This window comes from Ovis aries, chromosome 12 (genome assembly GCF_016772045.2).
Source record: "Ovis aries strain OAR_USU_Benz2616 breed Rambouillet chromosome 12, ARS-UI_Ramb_v3.0, whole genome shotgun sequence".
NCBI lineage: Eukaryota > Metazoa > Chordata > Mammalia > Artiodactyla > Bovidae > Ovis > Ovis aries.
The window spans coordinates 42,213,808-42,235,312 of NC_056065.1; the positions used below are offsets into that span (position 1 = coordinate 42,213,808).

At 57.7% G+C, this 21,505-nt stretch overlaps 2 protein-coding genes and 1 long non-coding RNA gene across 5 annotated transcripts in view; 2 read left to right on the plus strand and 1 right to left on the minus strand.

The window, feature by feature from the left end:
• The window catches only part of CASZ1 (castor zinc finger 1), a 154,643-nt gene extending 149,328 nt beyond the window's left edge, over positions 1–5,315 (plus strand). For all 3 annotated transcript variants that reach the window (XM_042257266.2, XM_042257267.2, XM_027975648.3), the window contains one exon: positions 1,767–5,315. In XM_042257266.2, the coding sequence (XP_042113200.1) occupies positions 1,767–2,887 (1,121 nt within the window). In that variant the 3' untranslated portion in view covers positions 2,888–5,315. The remainder of the gene's footprint in view (positions 1–1,766) is intronic.
• A 3,545-nt stretch (positions 5,316–8,860) lies between these two features.
• Positions 8,861–21,505, minus strand: part of PEX14 (peroxisomal biogenesis factor 14) — a 141,633-nt gene continuing 128,988 nt past the window's right edge. The window contains exons 6-9 of the mRNA XM_004013728.6: positions 18,428–18,530; positions 17,167–17,264; positions 13,767–13,858; positions 8,861–12,203 (exon numbers count right to left, since the gene is read on the minus strand). Coding sequence (XP_004013777.1) covers positions 11,756–12,203; positions 13,767–13,858; positions 17,167–17,264; positions 18,428–18,530 — 741 coding nt within the window. The 3' untranslated portion in view covers positions 8,861–11,755. The remainder of the gene's footprint in view (positions 12,204–13,766; positions 13,859–17,166; positions 17,265–18,427; positions 18,531–21,505) is intronic.
• On the plus strand, positions 10,801–21,137 carry LOC132657512 (uncharacterized). Its single transcript, XR_009595837.1, has 3 exons — positions 10,801–10,861; positions 14,153–19,911; positions 20,025–21,137. It is a non-coding gene; the product is annotated as an uncharacterized LOC132657512 (long non-coding RNA).

A 21,505-nucleotide genomic window follows, 5' to 3' on the forward strand; every position in this document is an offset into this window, starting at 1 on the left:
CCGCTGTCTTATCACCCTGGCCAAGCCCCAAGGCCATGGTCCGGGATCTGGCCCTTGTCTGTGGCCTGCCAGGCCAAGGACAGGGCCACCCTGCTCTCCTCACAGCCCAGCCCCACCTCTCCCCGACCCCACCCAAGACCAGAGAGCCTGGCCCCTGTCCCAAGGACACCTTCTCTCAGCTCCTGCTCAGCAACGAGCAGGCCAGAAGATCACCACCAGGGCTCCCTGGGGCTCACCCCATCTCAGCTACTGGCCAGAACCCCGGGATGGCTGTGCCCACCCCCCTCCCCCCAATCCTGCAGCAAAGCAGAGCCTGTCCCCCGTGCTCTGGGGCATTCACCCAGGACCCAGGACGAGGGAGGGACAGAGATGTTCTTGGAAAGCTCCTGATGTCTGGGACCTGCCCAGGTTTGGAGGGTCCTGACACCAAGCTGAACCCCCATCCCTGGAGCCACACAGGATGAGGCCTGAGCTCTGGGCAGTGCTTCATAGCAGAGGTGGCTCCCAGCCTCACCCTGTACCTACTGCCCAGCAAGGCACAGGACCTGCCCGCCCCTGTCCTTTGCTGCACCACCCCAGCTTCCATTTGTTCTTCCCCAGGGGGCTGGCAAAGAGCACTGCAGAGGGTTCCCCCTCATGGAGTTCAGCCCCTGTTCTGTCGCTGGCATAACCAGTGACTTCAGATCCAAAGCAGCTACTCCTCACCCACCTGGATCCCCAGGCCCCAGACCCTCCCTTGCCTTGTGCTGGGTACCCCAGTCCATCACAGTCCTTGTTTCTCTCCACCCGCTGAGGGGCCGGGATGGGGGAGGATTGAGTCTGTTCCCACGACGGGTGGTACTGAAGCCTGGTGCCTGGGGTGGGCGTTCTAGACAGGTTCAGGGAGGGCTGGGTGGGTCAATGTGTTGGGGGAGCCTGGAGGGTGCCCACCCTGTCCACTGTGGGGGAGGGGGGGCAGGCCTGGGGCGTGGAGCAGGGAGTGACCAGGACAGCCGCCCTTTCTCCAGCTGCCTGTGCAGAAAGTGGTCACGGATACATGACCAAACAGTGTATTCGTGGGTGGCAACAGGGCATCCTGAGCCCAGTGAGGCAGTTGGCACCAGGTAGGAGACCACAAGTGTGGCCCATCTGCTGGCCAAGCCTGTGCTCCAGTCCTGGCTGCTCAGCAGAGCTGCCCTTTCTCAGCCCAAGACATTAAAGAACCTTCTGGTACCAAGGAGAAGGTTGCACGTGAGGCAGGGAGTTACTGCTGCCAACAGTTCCAAGGCGCTCAGCATTCCTGTGGCAAACAGGCTGGTCCCAGGCACAGACAGGCGGGCAGCCCGGGAAACTGGTTAGCGGGAGGGAGAAGGAGCCGGCCTGTCCCTCATTAGAGGCAGGCGCATGATGGCGTCTGGCCCTGGTCCAGCTTGGGTAATTACACTGCCGACCTAGATTCCCCCTTCAGCTTCAATTAGCGCCAGGACGTGTCCTCACTTCCCACCCAAACGCCAGGAAGCAGCCACCACATCCCCCAGAGCTGCATGCTCTGCCACCCACGAGGGTGGACGCCTGTGCGGTCAGCCTGCAGACAGGGATGACTAAGGGGGAAGCCTGGGGCTCCCCTGGCTATCCCGAGGGGCGGGTCACCAGAGAGGCCCGGGAGCCACGGGGAACCAAGGGGTTGTCCTCGAGTGCAGCCCCCTGGCCAGTGAGCCAGGATCAGGGGCCACGAGTGAGTGTGATCCTGGGAATAGTGCCCGCGCTGACCAAGCCCCCCTCCCCAGGGAACACCATCTCCATGCCGACAGCCTCGGGGGCCAAAAAGCGCTTCTGGATCATTGAGGACATGTCTCCGTTCGGCAAGAGGCGCAAGACTGCTTCCTCACGCAAGATGCTGGATGAGGGCATGATGCTCGAGGGCTTCAGGCGCTTCGACCTCTACGAGGACTGCAAGGACGCGGCCTGCCAGTTCTCGCTCAAGGTCACCCACTACCACTGCACGCGCGAGAACTGCGGCTACAAGTTCTGCGGGCGCACGCACATGTACAAGCACGCGCAGCACCACGACCGCGTGGACAACCTGGTGCTGGACGACTTCAAGCGCTTCAAGGCCTCGCTCAGCTGCCACTTCGCCGACTGCCCCTTCTCGGGGAGCAGCACGCACTTCCACTGCCTGCGCTGCCGCTTCCGCTGCACCGACAGCACCAAGGTCACGGCGCACCGCAAGCACCACGGCAAGCAGGACGTGATCAGCGCGGCGGGCTTCTGCCAGTTCAGCTCGAGCGCCGACTGCGCCGTGCCCGACTGCAAGTACAAGCTCAAGTGCTCGCACTTCCACTGCACCTACCCCGGCTGCCGCCACACGGTCGTGGGCATGTCGCAGATGGACTCGCACAAGCGCAAGCACGAGAAGCAGGAGCGCGGCGAGCCGCCCGCCGCCTCCCCCGGCCCCGAGGGCCCCGCGCCCGGCCCTGCCGCCGCCGCCGCCGCCGGCCTGGACGGCGCGCCCCCGCCAGGCGCCGAGCCCGCCGCCGCCGCCCTGCTCTTCCTGCCCGGCCCGGCGCTGGGGCCGAGCGACGACCCCGGCCCGCCCAACGCCCCGGGGCCCCGCGTCGGCCCCGCCGCGTCCGGCCCCGCGGCCGGCGAGTCGTCGCAGGAGGACGACGAGGAGGAGCTGGAGCTGAACGAGGAGGCGGACGACGACGACGACGACGACGAGGAGGACGACGACGAGGACGACGACGACGACGAGGACGAGGACGACGAGGACCTGCGCACCGACTCGGAGGAGTCGCTGCTCGAGGCGCCGGCCGTGGCGGCGGGGCCGGGGGCGCGGAGCCCGGAGCTGGCGGCCCTCGGCGCCCCCGCGCCCCCCGGGCCCGCGCCCGCCGCCGCCTCTCCGTAGCCGCCGGGCGGGTGGCGCGTCGGGGGGCCGGGCGCGCGCGGCGCCCTCGGGATCTTGCCGCTTTATTCTATTGTTATTATTATTATTATTAATTTTGTAAGAAACGGTATTTATCTGTAAAGCTTCCCTTGTCCAGAGCTAGGTGTCGGCCGCGTCCCGGCGTCGGGAGGCGCTCCGGCCTGGGTGGGCCCGTGCGCCCCGCCGGTGCTTCCGGACCCCAAGTCCGTCTCAGGACAGAGGCGGGGGGCCTCCCTCTGGTGCTTCGGGGCCGCCCCCGCGCGGCAGCTCGGCGGTCGGCGGGACTGAAGCTGCCCGGGCGGGACCCTCCTCCGCCGCGGTCCGGGGATCTTCTTCAGGGAAACAGAAGGTGCTCTTGTCCGGGGTGGGACAGGGGCCCCGGAGGGGGAGGCGGGCGCTGACCCTGCCGCCCCCCACCCCCCACCCCACGCCGCGCCGCTGGGATTCCTCATTGCTCAGGGCTGGGACGGACGCCGGGGGTCACCGTGACCCCTGCCCCGTACCCCCGGAGGCGGGTGGGCACCTGTAGCGTCTGCAGGGCCTCCCTTTCGTGCAGCTAAGACCCTCCCTCCTGGCCCCGGGGGAGGGCGGGGCAGGAGGCGGCCGGCGGGAGACACTACAGGGACCGCGGAGGGAACCTCCTGGAACTGGCCGAGCTGAGGGCTCCGGGGCACTCTGCCCCCAGCGCGGGGCCTGGGAAGGGCGCGCCTCGGCCTACCCGCTGCCTGCCAGCCGGTGCTGGGGTGCTGGGCCCTCAGGGGGTCTCCGCCACCCAGGTGGTAAAAACAGGAAGGATGCGACTGTTTGGGGCTTTAATAGTCAACATGGAAAAAAATTCGAGGAAGTTGTACAGTATTTTTCCTGTAAAGGTTTATTATTCTACACAGAACAAAATAAAAAAAGCAGGCGGGTGCCCAGAGCACAGACCGCCTCCGGACCAGCCCTGAGGTTGGAGACCCGAGTGCAATTGCTCACGTGGGGTTTTGTTTAGCGTTTAGTTAGAGGCCTTAACCAGGTTGAGGCTGTCTGTCTTTACACTAGCACTGATGGGAGCTGCGTGATTCCAACTTTTAACTTGAATTTTGTAGAGACAAGAAAAAAGGACGATTATTGTTGATACAAGTTTGTAGTTAATTTAACATTTGAGTTTTTCTCTATTGGTTATGCGTGTGGCTTTATAGGGCTTTTTTTTTTTTTCCAGTTTGTTTTATTATTTTGTTTGGGATACTTCTTTGCTGGTTCAACCCACCCAGATTTGGTTCCCTTTGCAAAATACACCCCTGTCCCCCATTACCGCCCCCTTCAACGATGAGGTCACCTACCCCAGGGCCAGCCCCCACCTGCCAGGCAAACACCCAGCCGATGGCTCTGATGGTGACAGGGACCGAGGGCACCCCTCCTGTTCACCTTCTCTCCAGGTCAGTCCACGTGCCCCATCTTAGTTGGACCCTGTGACATGGCCACAGGGAGAGCTCTAGATCCAGCCTGGGGGAGGGGCTGTCGCCATCGCCTCCTACCCCTGGGTCTCCAGGGGAAGCTTGACCCAGCTGTTGGAGGTTGACAGGGCAGTCGTTTCCTTTTTCTTTTCTTCCCATTTTTTTTCTTTTTTTGTCCTCCTGGCTGCCCACAGCCAGAAAGCCAGGACCATCTGAACTGGAGAGAGCGCAGGAGGGAGTGGTGAGCCGGATGTACCTGATTCAACAGGAAACAAGTGGTTTTCTAGAACAGCCCCTACCAGAGCCTCCTGAATTCTGTGGGCACCATGTGCTGCTGCTGAGCATTCGCCCAGACTTTGTGCCCGGCCACAGAACCGTGGAGTCTGTGGAAGGAGTTTTGTAAAGGAAAAAAAAATTTTTTTTCAATGTAGCAAAATCAAAAAAAAAAAAAAAAAGAAAAAAAAAAAGAAGATGCCGACAGTGCGAAGTCTAGCCTTTTGTAACCTTCATATTGCACACTAGGACTATAAGCCATTGCTAGCTCATTTTGAATTTTAATGTGTAATTTTTGTTTTCTTTTCTTTCTGTGGGGAAAACAATGCTTGATCCACCAATGCTCTTTTTAATATTTTATAACTATGTATGTGTATATATATAAATATAAAATAATATGTATGCACATATGTGTGTGTATATATCTATATGTATATACATATATAGATATATAGAGATATATAGAGAGGTTTTGAGACGAAAATGCAGAACGTGAAAACCGAACTGAACAGCGTGTGCTCTGATTACTTGAATCTGGTCTCCTCGGCACCTGGTTATTAAGAACTGAATATTTTTCCACTTGAATTTAGTGCTATTAGAAATTTAATATATGTGTTTTATTTATTTGATTTTTTTTTTTTTTGCATGACTGATGCAAGGTTTGACATTTTCACTCAATAAAAACTGGAAAAAAAAATCTATCAAGTTATCTTTTATTTTTGAAATCGGCCCCAAGCGGCTGGCAGTGACCCAGCTGTGCAGGGCGGCACAGCCTCCATGGAGGCCCGGGCTCCCTGTGCCAAGGCAGGGAGGGGAGGAGGGTGTCTGTCACCCTTCAATGCTGGCAGGGAAGGGGGCAGCCCAGTTTCACCTCTGGGATGGGGCCAAGTGATCCTGGGTGGCTGGGAACAGACAGTGGGGGGCTTGGGCCCAGCCCTGCCTGAAGGCCCCATGGAGGCTGAGAAGCTACCTGGCCTAGATGCCTCAGGCCTCCAGCATGGCACCAGGGGCTCCCAGGCCCCCACCCTGGCCAGCCCTCTCTCCAAGCAGCCAGCTACTGGGCAGGCGTTTGGCAGGGTCCTCCCTCTGCCTCCTCCCTCGGCTCCTTCCTCCTTCCTGCAGGGACCTGCCCGGGCTGGGAACAGCGCGTACCCGGATCTGATCCGGATGCTGGCTCGGCTCCTGCCAGGAGCACACAGGGGCAGAGCCGGAGGGGGCTGATGCCTGAGTCTGTAGCCACCAGCCCCAGGCCCGAGTTGCCAGCTCTGGTGGCACCATGGCTGGGGCTCCCTCAGAAGCATGGGTGGCATGAGCACTCCAGTCAGGCCCCGCCCAGAGCAGGCCTCTTCCTTAGCCCGGACACTTAGCCCGGTGGTGGCTTGCGTCTCAATAAACCTTCTCTGCACCATCTTGCCAGCCTTGCCCTGAGTTCACCTCCTTCCAGGTGGCCAGGCATTCAGGGCCTGGGGGAGGAGATGTGACATGTGCTGGGTCTCCAGGCTCCTCCACCTTCAAAGGTGGAGCCTCTCACTCGATGTCACATCCTTGCAAGGAGGTCGCCCCTTTCTTGGGGAGAGACAGAGGGGCTGGAAGGTGACACCTCAGCCAGGTGTCACCTCCCCACCCAGGACCGCAGGGGGCACGGCTGAGGGGGCTGCACGGCTCCCAGGGCCCCAGTCAACATGGTCACTTTTCCACTGTGAAAGCCTCTTCTCTAACCCAGCCCCAGCACAGAGGGCCCTTCCCTTCTTTCCTCCTGGAACGCAGCCCACAGGCTATTTACATAAATATGTTTGTAACAGACGCGAAAATATATACTTTTTTCTGTCTTATTAAAATGTTCAAGTTGGAACTCGCCTATTGTTTGTGGATATCTCGATTCTGTTAAATAAAACAGTGACTAATTTATGGGCTAAAACACAAGTTCAACAAATTAAAACCATTACTGGAGCTTCACAGGCCCTGGTGGGCCGAGCAGCCCTCCCGCGGGGCCTGAGGGAAGGCAGGGAGCCAGGCTCCGACCTCAGCCCTCAGCCGGGTGGGTGGGTGCTGCAACCACAGGGCTCCATTTGGGCACTGCCGCGGGGGCAGGGCCCACAGAGGCTCCAACTCCAGGTTGAGGGTGGGGGGAAGACCCCAAAAATTGCCCCCTCTGCAGCTGCCCCCAGGTCTCCTGGGGCCGGATGGACCTTGGGAGACCCAAACATGGGTAAAGAGGAGGCTCAGCCTAGCTGAAGGCAGGACTAGCTTTTAAGCTCCACTCAGGACAAGACAGGACCCAGGGAAGGGTGGGCTGGGCCTCAGGGCACCCCTCAGAAGCTCTCAGGGAGACAGGGACCTGGGACACAGGAGGAAGCTGCACCCAGGTCAGCCCACTGCCCTGAGCCCAGGCACCGCCCCCTGAGTGACCCGCCCCCAGGAGGGAGGGGCTTGCAGTGGGGAGGCATGGCGAGGGGCGGGGCGAGCGGGGCGGGGCGGGGCGGGGGGGGGGGGGGGGGGGGGGGGGGGGGGGGGGCGGGGGCGGGGCGGGGGGGGAAGCCGGCGCCCTGCCTCAGGGTGCAGGGTAGCCTGGGTCCCGCAGTACTCCCTATGGCTTGTTGGACTCAGTAGGAATTACAGTAAAACATGTTTTCATTCTGGGGTTTAATTAGCTGTGGTGGTGTGATGCTCCTACACCAAAACTGGGGCAAATTCAAGAGTTTTGTAACCTCTTAGAAAGAGCCAGAACCAGCTGCACAGGCTCATGCTGAGCTCAGTGGCCTGCCACCTCCCACAGACCTGGCCCTGCTTGGGTGCTACCAGTGGCTGAGTCACCCATGGAGTCAGGCCTCAGCATTCATGGGCAACTGGGCCTCAGCCCACCTGGACCCCAGGCCAAGACAGCCTGTTGTCCCGTTAGCCTTCATGAGAGGTGGCTTTGGCCCCTTGGGGAGCCTTGGTCCCGGCCCAGGCACAGGGGTAGTGAAGTGCTGTCGCCCCCAGGAAGGCCTCTAGGAAGCAGGTCCCCTCGGACCAGCTGGCGTCCTGGGGAATGAACAGGGGCTGGGCCTGTGCCACCCTCGCAGGAGGGGTGGACAGGATGTGCCTCCCAGGGGCGCACCTTCCAGGGGCACACAGTCAGCACAGGCCTGGACCCAGCAGCTTCTCCTGTGAGCCCCTCACCCACACCACTTGGGGGAAACACCGGGGCCTCAGAAAGTCCAAGGCTTTTTCCCCCACAGAGGACCCCCAGCCCCTCAGCCCTGCCTAGAGAGCCTCCCTGATGCCTGCCTGCTGCACACTGAGTCTACAGGGCACCCTGGAACTAATGACCTGGAAACAGCCTCCCGGACCTACTGGGCTAGGATGGGAGGGATGGACACCCGAGTTTCCAAGATGAGTTTTAAACATGGCCTCCTCATTATGAAGAAGGTCCTCCCAGACGGGTCAGGCCAGGGAAGGCTTCAGGCAGCCTCCTTATAAAATGATAAAATCTCACCGCCTCTGCTAGGACAGCAAGAGCTTTAAAGTGCTTGACGAAAGTAAACTGGTCAGGTTTGTTCACCACTCAGGGAAAAGCACAACCCGGCTGGAGATTTAAACTCCACTTCTGGATTAGAGTGGAACCAGAGGGAGGGCGTGGTGTGGGGAGGGGCTGGGCCAGCTCTCGGGGGAGAAGGTGGTGGTCACACACCATCACCTCAGGCACCCTGGAGATGTCTGACCTTAGCAGGGGGTGATTGATCCCAGGATGGGACACACCTGTGCAGGATGAAGAAGCAGGGGCCAGAGAGGTGTCCAGGGCAGGGAGGGGTCGGTCAGGACTGGGTCTACACCCAGGTGAGCGGTTCACCTGAGGCTGGAGCCACCGCCACCTTCAGGGTCTCCCTGGCGCCTTCCTGCCTGCTATCTGGAGACAGCGACCCTCTTCTTTGGGTGCCTTGGCAGAAACAACTGTCAACAAACAGGTGAAGAAACACTAAGGGTTAAGTACACTCCTGAGGATCCGGTGTCAGGCCAGTCCCCTGTCTGCTGCCCTTCGTCCTCTGTGGGCAGAGCTTGAGTCTTGGTCTGGGGCAGGGCTGGGTCTGAGGCAGGGCTCACCAGAGGAGAGGCAGGTTCTAGGCCGAAGCCCAAGAAGCAGCACCTAAGTCCTGGCTGGGTCCCGGGAGAGATGCCTTCCAGAGAAGCCCTCTCCTCCCAACTGAGGTGTGCCTCATGGAGACACACGCTTTACTTTCAGGGAGACAAGCAAGCCACACAACACTGAAGAGCAACTTCCCGTTTTTATTAAAAAAGACAAAAAGAGAGACAGACTACAACCACACACCTGTGAAACCAAGTGGAGAGACCCAAGAGGGGTTCTGTCCCCTCCAGTCCTTTGATACAGGCTGGACTGTTTGAACACCTGACATGAACCTCCAGAGCACGAAAAAGAGAACATTTTACAAGCTCAGCATCCTTCTCCCTCTCCCCTCGCTCAGAACGCTTCTCTTCCCCGCCAGGGTGTCCCAGGACACCAACGACGGCTCAGCCCTCAGCTCGGAAGCCGACTGGCCAGGGCAGACAGGGCAGAAGCGGCTGCCTCGCCTGTTCTGGGGGTATCGCAAGGAGCAGGGGAGAGGGGGCTGCCCAAGGGAGGACCCTGCCCAAGGCAGGGCCCACAAACACCCGGGGCCGCTGGTGAGACCTCAGGGGCCAGAGGGCCGTCCTGCAGCCTCTGAGCACCGGGGTGAGTTCTCTCTTAAAAGACACTTTACAAAAATACTTTGTAATTGAGTTTAATAATCTTCTCCCTTCCAGAAAGGGCCTGACAGGCGCTGCCTGCTGCTCACTTCTGCCCCATTCCAAATATTTTTACCTTATTTGGATGAAATGCATTATTTTTCTAATGAAAGGCTTTTTTTTTCAAAGGGCTGTTTTCCCTCTGTCCAGCAGCTGCCTTTATTAGGCAGCACTCACGCAGTTTTGGGGAGGGGTTTTTTTTCTCCCTGAAATCACGCCAGATTCTCTGTCCTCAAAAGCTGAAATCGTCGCTCGAGACCCACAGGACAAAGGTCCCCCAGGCCCAGGTTTCCATTCCTTTCTCCCACAGTGAGTTTGGGGACCTGAGAGACCCCTGACTCCCCAGGTTGGGGAAGATGTGCCCCACGATGCCCTGCGGCCCCCATGCCAGCAGCTCTGGCTGCGTCTCTGTCCCAGGCTGTCTGCCCTCTGACCCCCTGCCTGGTCCCACTGCAGGAGAGACCTCTGCAAGGTGAGAGGCCATGAGAAATGTCATGAAGCAGAGGGGGAGCCCTCGAGATGGCTCACGCAGGACACAGGCTTCCATTCCCCGGGGAGGTCACAGGGGAACCCCGTCTCTAGCCCCCAAGGCCGAGGGGTGCTTCCGACCCAGCAGGCAGCCCCTCTCTGCTTGTCACCTCAGGTCTGCCTGCGTGACTCCCAAAACTGGGTCATGTATCCAGATGAGGTGGGGGGCCCTGCGGATGGAGAACCCTGGCTTCTGTGGGGGTGGCAAGAGGCAGAGGTGACTCAGAAGGGGGTCCCTGGGCGGCACAAGCTGGAACACCATGTGAGGTGATAAGCATTTAAAGACCGAACCTGGGAAACCAGGGAGTGGGCTGGACACTCAAGAGGGGCAGGGTGAGGGCCCCCGCTGGAGAGTTAGGAAGGAGCTCGCTGCAGGAGCCGAAAAAGGGGCCTGGGTGAGAGTGGAAATGTTTTCTGAGACAAAACACCCGCCTGCCAAGTGTCTCACCCTCGGCCTGTGGCTTCCTCCCTCCCCAGAGCTGGGTGGGTGGGAGGCCGGCAGTGGGTCAGGAGGCCTCGCCACCCCCCCCCACCCCCCCTCCTCCCCAGACGGTACATACCCGCTGCAGCTCCACCTCCACGGTCCCTGCACTTTGTCTCCAAAGCCTGTGTCTACACGAGGCCCAAGGTGGGACCAGGCCTTCTGACCCCTGCACCAACGGCCACAGCCCCGGGCACTCCCCGGAAGGAGCATCTTGTGCTATTTTCCTGGGTTTAGCTAAAGGCTGTGTGAAGGTTAAAGGGAGACAGGGAGGGTGAGAGGGAGTGGAGACGGGGGAGGAAGAGGGAACGAGACACTCTCTCCTGGGAGCACACGCATCCATTTAAGGAAGGCGAGCTCATCACACTCCACACCAGGTCTATATACAGTAACGTGAGGTCCCTTCTCCTCCTGGGGCGGAATGTCGCCCTGCAGCAGCCGCTCCGGACCCAGGACGACATCCTCCAACTGTGGGTGAGCAGTGGCGACACCTGCCTGGTGGGGGAGACTGGCCCCAACACAGGGCTACCTGAGCCTACCCCCACGTCCACTCCCTGGGACCCACCTGGTGCGGCCTCGGCCGAGACCCACCCCCAGGCCTGGGGTGCCGTGAGCAGATAGGGAGCCACAGGCAGGAATTAAATAGTGGCAGCTCGTATTTATTACAATTATATACAGTCAGATCTTATATTCTGATACCTATACCTGATCACACAAAAGAACACGTTTGGGGGCGGGGCGGGGGATAGACAGGAGGGCCCCAGGCCTGGCTCCTGGTGGGGTGGGACATCTCCCCAGAGCGGTAGCGGAGCCACCATGCGGCAAGCCAGCGGTCACGAGCAGTGCACTGTCGCGTGTGGCGGGCGACCGGGCTGGGGCTGCGACAAGCACACACGGGCGGCATTGTCCGGGCAGGGCCTGGTTGGGGGACCAGCGGGACCCTCGCCCGGAGGGGAACGCAGGGCCGTCACTTTTGGAATCACGACAGTGTGGCCCCCGTGGCCACTGGAGAGAAGCAGAGAGGGGGCCGGGGCAGAGGGAGGGGCCGGCAGACGCCGGGTCCCCAGGCTCCCACTCTGTGAGGGTCAGGAGTCAGGTGATAAAACTACCTCTCGTCATGCACGGTGTTAGGTTGGCTAAGACGCTCAGCTGACGCCCCTGGACCGGACGTCTGTCTGGGAGGGGGCTGAGGGGGCTTGAGCCCAGAGTTCGGAGCCCTCGATCTGAATGAGATCAAGGTCAGAGGCGTCTGTCCGGGGCGGGCTGGGTGGCCAGGCTCAGCCCTCAGTTGCCCGGGCCCCGCCCGGCTCAAGGCCCCGCCCCGCCCCCTGGGCCCTGCCCCGCTCAAGGCCCCGCCCCCCAGGCCACCTAGTCCCGCTCGCTCTCGTTGCTGGCACCCTCCGGCCGCCGCAGCTTCTCCACCTGCTCGTTGATCTGCCCGTCCCCACCCCGGCGGTCCTCCCTCTGCACCCCCAGGCAGTCCTCCTCGTCCACGCGGCTCACGTCCTCGTCCTCCTCGTCTTCCTCGTCCTCCCTCTTCTCCTCCTCGCCCTGCACCTCCATCCTCACCTGGCCCTTGACGTCCACTACCCCCTCGCCCTCCTCCTGGGGGCCCAGCAGGTGGTACGTGGCCGTGGAGCCCTCGGGGCTGTGGCCCTCCTTCACGGGCGAGGATGACGTGGACTCATTGCTGACGGGCGAGATGTCGCTGCTGCTATGATGGTTCACCGCTGCGGGGCTGGAGGGCGAGGGCGACTTGACAGGGATCTGCCAGGAGGGAATCTTCGGGGCCGACGGGGAGGGCGGGAACTGCCTCCTGGTAGAGGAGGGAGAAGACGGGAGGGTTTGCCCTCAGCAGAGCTGCCCCTCCGGAATGCCAACGCTAGTGGACGGTGAGCAGGGCCAGGGCCAGCCCACAGGGGACAGGAGAGTACCGTTCCCACTCAGAGTGCCATCTGCGGACCCTCTGCCCGGGGCCAGGCCCACCCTCCCTGGCAGCTGCAGGAGAGTCGGCCCTGGGGAGCCTGCCACACCCCAGAGCCCGTTCCCTCCAGTCCTCACAGCAGTGTCCAGTCTCCAGCCCTGGGAAGGGCAGCGAGCAAGGGCTGAGGGCAAAAGCCTGGAGCCCCAGACCCCTGGGCCTCCACTCTAATTTGGCCTGAGCAAAGATGGGTGGAGCAGAGCCTGGCCTGGGCCACAGGGTCAGAGACATCAAACCTCAACTTTTCTAGAAAACTTCTAAGCTCAACACTTGACAGAAGAGCCAGCCCTCCCCTCCCACTCCCGTATCCCGGCCCTGAGCCATGGGCTGACAGCCAACCCAGCCCAGACCTGGGAAGTCAGGTCTGCTTGGCAATGGCGAAATCAAGCTCGAGGACAGGTGGGACCAGACCACCCCGGCCTGAGCCCAGAGGACAAAGGCCTGCTGCTTTCTGGGCTGCCTGCCAGCTCTGGTCCCAGACAGTCCTTCCCTTCAGACCCTGCCATGTGAAGCCCACCGCCAGGGCCTCGGTGTTCACCACATCCCCGAGGGGCAGCCCACTGGCACCCCAAGCTCACCCACACCTCTCCTAAGGCCACAGTTTTGTCCCCACAGAGAGCCTGAATGTGGGTGCCTTGGAGAACTGGGTCTTTTGGTTGTGATCACAAGACCCTACCAGGCCCCCATCCTGGACCTGGAGTGAAGCGCAGCCTCATTCAGCCACCCACTAAGCCCTGGGGCACTCTGCAGGTGGGGCGGCCAACTGTCCCGGGAGCCCAGGACACAGGACTCTCAGCTTTAAAACCAGGCGGGCCTGGGCAAGCCTGGACAAGTTGGTTGCCCTCCTATTGGGGCTGCACTGGTGCTGTCCCTGCAGAGGGGCACAGGGAGACCACAGGAGCCAGGGGTGGGGAACGGGTGCTGCGCAGCCCTCTGCCTTGAAATCAATCGCTTCTGGCCCTCGGGGGGATCCTTCTCTGGGACCTAGCTGTCACTGCGAGCTCCAGCCAGGACTCAGGACAGAGAGAGTGGCCCTGCTGGGAAGGTGGGGATGCTCTCCTCTGCTCAAGGTCCTGCTCTGGCTCCAGCTGTCCCTGACCAGGTATGGACAGGGCTGAGAACTGTATCTCAAAACTCTTGTGGGCCCTTCAGACGGTCACTCCTAAAGTAGGGAGGGAGGGACTTGCCGGGGAGGGTAGGTAAAATCACCAGAGATTCCCAAACTCCATGACGCAGCTGAATGATGCAGCTCATCCGGGGTGGGAAACACGGGGCGCCCCTGCCCCAGGAGATGCCCCACCACCACCCACGACGGCAACAGCTGGATGGGCCCAAGAGCTCCCTCCTCCAGTCCCAGGTGGAGAGCAGAACAGAAGCCCACGCCTTTGCAGCTCCTACCGATTTAAAAGAAGCCCCTTCAAGGAGTTAATTTCCGACTTGAGTTCATTAATGTTCTGGGACTCCAGGATCCAGTTGGTGGACGTGGTGGCCTGAAAGTCACAACAAAGGGGATTGAGGATCAGTGTGGCACCTCCCTCCCACCCCTCCAAACTCAGACGCTGAGAGAGCAGGAGGACCCAACCCCCTCGGGAAGGTTTCCTGCGTCCTGTTCTGGGGTCTGCTTGCCTGGATCTCTGCTGAAATGACAACTCCCTTAAAACAAACATCCTTGCAACTCTATCTGGATAACTGACGATCTTAGGGAAACATGACATGTATTCAGGTGTAACTGGTATCCTGGTTATGAAAAAATAAAACAACAAGAGAGCCCTCATCTTTTACAGATACAAACTGAAGTGTCTGCAGTGTGAAACGATATGCTGTCTGGAATGTGCTTCAGAATAACCTCAGGCAGGACAGGCCCGAGGCAGCGGCTGCACCGCGTGGCCAGAGCTTGTAGGTTCACTGAGTGGCCCGCTACTCCATGAGTGTCTGAAACGTTCCATTGAAACCAAACTAAGAAGATAAATTCCATCTCTACACCCACTACTCCTTCCACCTAAGTCCTTCTCCCCGCAGAGATCACACCCCCCGACACACACACCCATGGGAGCCCTGGGGTTGAGACAGGCAACCACCTCCAACCACAGGGCCTGGAAACTGGAGCTGCTGTGGAGGGTCAAGGGGACACCTGAGCACCTGCCTGGCCCATCCCCCGGCCCCCACTCTGAATCAACCCTGAAGGCAGGCTTCACCTGGGTGCCCTGCCCCACAATGCTGTGACATCAGGCCCTACCGCCTGCAAAGCCAGGAGCCCCGAGTCAGGCGCCCCACTGACATGCGTTCTTTGGGATGACCCTGAGGCTCCGCAGAGAGAAAGACAATGATCTGGAGGAGGGCCCACAGGGGAAATAGCCACAACAACCCTGGACAAACGCCAGCCTCCTCCGCACAACTTCTCCTTTGAATTTTGACATCACTTTCCGTATAAACTTCAGAGAACCACACCTTTCTTCAGCAAATCTTGTTGGGATAAATGGAGGAGAGGAAAGCCAAAACAGTGATCCCCCAGATGGGAGCTGCCTGTGGCCCAGCTGCCTGTGAGGTACTTGGAGGCCAATTCCAGGTATGTGGGACTCAGGCCTCCAGGCCAGAGGCTGCCTCCAGATGCAAGGCTCCTGCCCCTTGATACCACTGTTCACACCTGACACAAGATCCCTGGGCCGTAAGTTCAGGAGAAAGTGGGGAACCCCAGGCTAGCAGAACAGAGGGGTTCCACACATTCCCGCCAGCCTGTTGGGGCTATGAGGTAGAGTGGGGGCTGCTGTGGGTACCACCCAGGCAAGCAGCCTAATGGTGGTTTAGTCGGCAAGTCATGTTCAACTCTTGCGACCCCGTGGACTGTAGCCCACCAGGCTCCTCTGTCCACGGGATTCTCCAGGCAAGAATACTGGAGTGGGTTGCCATTTCCTTTTCCAGGGGATCTTCCCAACCCAGGGATCGAACCCGGGTCTCATGCATTGCAGGTGGATTCTTTACCAACTGAGCCAACAGGGAAGCCCCAGCAAGCAGTCTGGCTGGGCACACTGGCAGGGAGAAGCCCCTGCCTGAGAGGGGGCAGCCTGGAGCGAGCACACAGACGCCGACCGCCCACACACATCCCCTCGGGGTCCATGCTCCAGACCACCAGACAGCACAGATCCAGCAGCCACTGTGCTGGCTTCTCAGAGGCCCTGAAAGCTATCGCAGCCCATTAACAAGGGAACAATTTCCACTCACCGGCCGACAAAGGACTCAAATTTCCCAACGCATCTGGTGCCAGATGCCAGGATTTAGAAATAAAATCTGACATCTGGGGCTTTTTAGCCAGTCTCTTTAAAAAAAAAACAGTTGTAGAAAACTCCCAGCCTTCAGTTTTATGTAGGTTTTTTAATTACTTAACGCTCTTCTTTTTAATTTTTTACAGTGCTGCAGTAGGAGTTTGGAAGCCAGATATAAAAACTTACATTACAGCTGAGAAAACACAGCTCTGAGTCTCTGGTTTATGGGGTAACCGAAGTCACACACATATGGATTTAGACCAGTGAGCCTGGCTTCAGCGGAGAAAATGAGAGGGGCTGGGGTGGGGGGCACATCAAGGAAACAAGCCCAAGAAACTCCCAGGGGCAGCTCTCAACCACCAACGCCATCCTGGGGCCCCCTCCCCTCTAAAAAGCAACATGTGGTCTTGATCTCAATGCTTAGGGTCTGAAAACAATTTTCCAATTTCCGGAATGGCTTCTGGCCACTGGCAGGCCGCCGCTCCCAAAGATAATGGAGGGGAGCAGTGCACGGGCTGTCAGCCCCTCCCTGGCTGCTTTATGGACTGCCGCCCATGGGGAGGGTGCGTGGTGGCTGGCAGTGGCCACTGGTAATCATGCCCATGTGCAGAGGCAGCACCTCCAAGGGTGAGGCACCCCACGAGGGGATTCCCAGGCATCCTCTTCTCAAGAGCACAGGGACCTCGAGCGGCATGCTCAAGTGGGGCTCTCCTGGAGGAAGCCACCTCTCTCTCCTTGGGGTGAGAGTTGCATGGAAGCAGCCAGAAAGCTACATGGGAGGTGGGGATGGAGTAGGGAGGGCAGCAGACGCCGTGGACCACTGTCTCCTGGGCCAGGCTGTGTCCGGAAGACTGTGACACACACGCACAGAGCCCAGACCAAGAAGCTGCGATCCTGGGAGCTGACAGGAGCCAGGCACTGTTCCTAGCAGGTGCACACAATGAGGGAGGCAGGGTTACAGATCCATTTTACAGGCAAGGAAACTGAGAATCAGAGATGGCAAGCGACTTGTCTGTGGTCACATAGCCAGCACGTGGCCCAGAGCTTTAACCTGGGCAGTCTGATCCCAGGATCTGATATTGCCGTGGGGGTTCCAGATATGGGAAGCTGAGGCAACGAACCCGCCTTGGTCATCCTAGGTGGGTCTGCATCTTTCAGGGGTTACCAGACCCCAAGACCAGGGTTTAGAGAACTTGGCAACAGCCACATTTTAGCCCAGGGCCTGGGCACCCTTCTCCCACCCTGTTCCCTGGAACTGTTCTTGGCAACGTTGGGGCCTGTGACCTAACTTAGAGGTGGAGACCATCCCGTGTCTATACCAGCTACCACCAGAACTGTAGTGTGTGGGTCATGGGGGTGGGCCTCGGAGACAGAAAGGAAAGCCCTCGTCACTGAATGCCGTATCGCCTGCCTGGTGACCACCTCCTTTCTCAAGAGCAGTGTAACCGGCATCAGAAGAGGGCATCAGATGCACAATGAACTGGGCACAAGGATGAGCAAGAAGAGCTTGAAGGGGCCGGAGGGTCAGGGACAAGTACCTTGGCTGTGGCCAGTTCATGGGCCAGCTCCTGGACTTTCTGCTGCTGCTGAATCAGCAGCTCCTGGACTGAGGCAAGGGTCATCTGTAACTGAGTCACTGGGAGGAGAGAGCAGGCGCATCTCTGTTAATGATACATGAAGATTCCCCCTCTGTCCACACACCTATGAGCCGCTGCCTCTAATTTATCTGCAGACATCCCCCCGCCCTCCAGCAATCCATATAATTCATCTGCACTCTGGGTAATCTACCTGCACTGTATCTAACCTCTAGTATTTCTACTTTATCTTTCTATTGTGCAGTTGTCCATGGTCAACAGTATATCCGTCCAAAACCTCTCCCCTCTAATTATATCTGCTTATGATTTGCTTGGCTCTTACAACCTCGGGACTGCCTGCCTCCCTCATCTCCTGTGCCTCACTGTGTCCTTGTAGAACTCAAAGCAGAGTCTCCAAATCTGGGAGGCATACAGCTCAGATCCACAGCATCCAGAAGTGGTTAAAAACTGCCAATCTCGTTTCCATACAGCTCCCTCCTGCCCTCCCCACCCAAACCCCAAGGCTGCTGGTGCTCCCTATCCACTGTCAGTCTCGAGGAGACTTGCCAGCAGGGTCTGGGCCCCGGAGGGTTTCTGGGGGCTACACAGACACGACCCTGAGGGGCAGACTCCAGTCTGGGACAGGCAGCTCTCTCTGTACCCAAGTTTTTAGATTCTGAGCCTCCATCTAGTAAACAAGCTTATATAGGAGGAAAAACCACCTCTGGAGCGACAGGTCCCAGCTAATCTGGGCCACCAGTGGGGCACTGGGTAATGAACGCGGGCCCCGTGGAGTCGATGACAGAGGAGGTGGCCGGGGTCCCTGGAGCCGCAGTAATTACAGCCTCTCTTGACCCTGCGTGGGATTCTTAGAGAGAAGGGGGAAAACTGCTGAAAACCCCCCTGAAAACCTCATGGAAGCAGAAATTAAAAATGAACTTTACAGCCCTTAGAAAGGCTGTCATTTTATTCCCCTTATTAATATTCTGAGGTTGGGAGCCTTTCCGTAAAAACATAATTAATTGAGGCCGCGCCGACAGTAAACAAGCAATTTCAAATTAAACCGAAATGACGGCGGCTTCATTTGCAAATGTGAACAGATTCTCAGAGCAGATAAATGAAGTCACCACATAAAGTGGAGACGGAGGGGAGAGGGGAGGGGGCAGAGAAGGGGCTGCTCGGAGAAGGCTTTGAGGGGTGACTTGATGGAGTCATTAATCTTTACCTGTCTGGGCCACACTGCCACTCAGCTCCGACAGACTTGCCTCCATCCGCTCCAGCTGCTTCCGGTCCTCCCGGCCGCCCATGATGAGGGGGAGCAGGTACTTCTGCAGGGAGTAGCGGGTGCGTGAGGGATGGATACGTACCCGGGGTGACTCCCCAACCAGCGTTCCAATTCCACCCGCCAACTTCCTCTCCATCACCCCTGGGCCTTGGAAACCCTAGGCCGACGCCATAAGTGAACAAGACATCCGAAAGTTAGAAAGGCTGCGAGTAGAACCACGTGAAAACTCCTGAGCCAGGACCAAGAGGAGGGAACGGGGACACAAAAAAATCAATCTGGAGCACTTTCGTGTTCTTTCAGTTTTTTAAATGGTGATATATATAGAGCTTCTGTGGCCAAGAATACTCAGAATTCTACTTTAGAAGTTGTATGATAAGACTGTAGAAGGTTATACAGGAAAGTGGTACCACTGGTGGCTTCCAGGGAGGAGCGGGAGGGAAGTTTGCGGTACATTTTTCTGAACCTTTCACATCCTGCACCAAGGGAACGAATTATCCATTCAGAAAGAAGTGAGTAAAACTTAGAAATTATTGAAGAAACAAGATCAAAACCCACAGTAGATCTGCAGGGCAGTCACACCCAGTCTTTTCTAAAAGTCTTATATCCTGTGAACAGGCTTCCTTCAGGTAAGAGTTAAATGCAGCTGGATTCTCCCAAAATGGAGACGCTGGGCAGAGGGGGAGGAAGGGGCAGAAGTGGGAGAAACTGACCATGAGGGGAAAAGGAAGTGGGTGCTGCGGAGCAAACCAAACAAGGGGCCCAGACGAGGTGAGGAGGAGAGTCCTGGCACATTCAGGAAGAAGGCAGGTGGGGTGCAGCCGCTGACTGGTGGCCAGCTAGGAGGTGTGCAGGGTGGAGGTGGACGGCAAGCTGCCCACTGGGACTGCTGGATGAAAGAATCCAGGCTCCAAACTCCACAATCTCATGACTCGGCACCCGCCCATCTCAGGGGCCTGAGACCAGTCGCCAGGCTTTCTGGGGTGGTACCAGGGGTGCCTGGTGTGGGCCTGGCAGAGGTGGTAACTGGCAAGTATGACCAAAGCAGACTTTGGTTCTCATCCCATCTGAGCTGCAGACAGGAAAAGACAGCAACTGCTCCATTAAGGCTTCTGTCCTGGGGGAGGGAGAGGGGGCCTCTCACAGGGGCTTGTGGGAGAGCTCATTTCAAGAGCAACTCCTGAGCGAAAACCACTATTTAGGACACGTAGGGAAGCACTTCCTATTTTGCAAAGTGTTTTCCAACCACTGTGTTAGTTTATTACCCACAACTTAGCTGAAACTCATCAAATGTAGCCTTATGTTCCAGGTTGGAAATTTCCTAAGTATGAAATTCAAGAAATTCTATACATGTAAAGGACTAAAAACTCCATTTCGAAGATCAAAAATTCCAAGGAAAGGAACACATTCCCACCCTGAATCTTCAGGTATTTATAAAATGAGAGCTTACCTCTCTTTTTTGCTTTTTAATTTAGCAGGTATTTTTAAAATTCTCTTGTCATCATCGTGACTGATCTTTTCTGTCTCTTCTTTCTTAAAGCAGAGACTGAAGATCAGAGCTTGGTGGAAACAACTGATGCTATCTCTGTTCAGCTCCAAGGGGAGCCACGGCTTCTCTTTCCACCAGATCACAGGCTGCCCGAGGGCAGCCACATGACTAAGTGGGTCCTGCTCAGCAGAGCCAGGACAGGAATGGATAGTTCTGTCTCAGCCTTTCCTCCTTCCTAGTGACTGTATGCACTTAGGGACTGGAGTCGACAGGCTTTGAGCACACAGGGAGAGTAGATGCACGGTGTCAGAGCAAGCAGTCCTGGGACCCACCAACATCCTGCTTCCTGATGTCTAAGGTGGAAACTTCCAACTTCAAGAATAAATGTTACACTGAAAAGATCAACTTCACTTCAGTCCAAAATTAAAAAGAGTCCCAGGAAGCAACGAGAAAACATGTTTCATGTGCTAAAAGTTACAACCTGAGGGAATCCCCGGGGGGTCCACTGATTAGGACTCCAAGCTTCCATACAGGGGGCACAGGTTTGATCCCTGGTTGGGAGACTAAGACCTCACAAGATGCGCGGAGCAGCGAAACAAAGTTATGGCACTAGTCTGGATATTCATTCAGAGTCTTTTTCTTTTTTTTTTTTCCAGACTTTTTATTTTATATTGGGAGTATAGCCAATAGTTCAGATTCTTTTCTTTTAAAATCTCCAAACAAGGGATGGAGTTGCAGGTGGCCTCAGAAAGAAAGGAATCTCTCTCTGCAGGACCGGCAGAGGTTAAGTCCTCCAGCCACCAGTTTACCTTCTGTCTCTATTTTACCTACCCTGGCTCTGCATCTTCTAAAAAACATTCACTTGCTTCAAATCAAAGTCACTACGTGGTCACTAGTGTCTGATCAGGATCTGGCATTAAGGAAGTAAATGTTACTTCACGCCTGCAGCTCTGCTGGAAGCAGTGAACTCTGGGGACCTGAGGGCTGACTATGAAGACCGTGAAAAACCCTAGATTTACAAGGAAGCCAACAAAATATACAGGAGGAAAAAGTAGAAAATATGATCACACTGAGTTTCTCAAAGCTGGTGTTAAATATTCAGGTGGAACAAGAGGGTACAGAGCGCCTGCGACGTGCTGGGAACACAGTCCTTTCCAGAGGAGCCCAGCTGCTGTGAGCATCACCACAGCCTCTTGAGGCAGGTCCTCCTGTGCCGTTTCACAGGTGAGCCCGCCGAGCCTGCGGTCACACAGCTGCCGATGGCAGGGCCGGATGTGACACTGGCAGCCGGCTCCAGCCTCTGTGGTCTTAACTGCATATTGTTCTGTCTTTTAAAAGGGTCTAGCCTGCTCAGAGCATGCCGGGCAACGTCCTCAGTACTTGACACGGCTCCGCGTCATGGGCCCCGTCACCCTGTGCAGCAGGCAGGGACTTGGAGGAGAGATTCTGTAGGTGAGGGGGGTCTGAAGGCCCTGAGCGCACCTACCTGGGTGGGGACAGGATCAGGACTTGACCCGGACACCCCTCCAGAA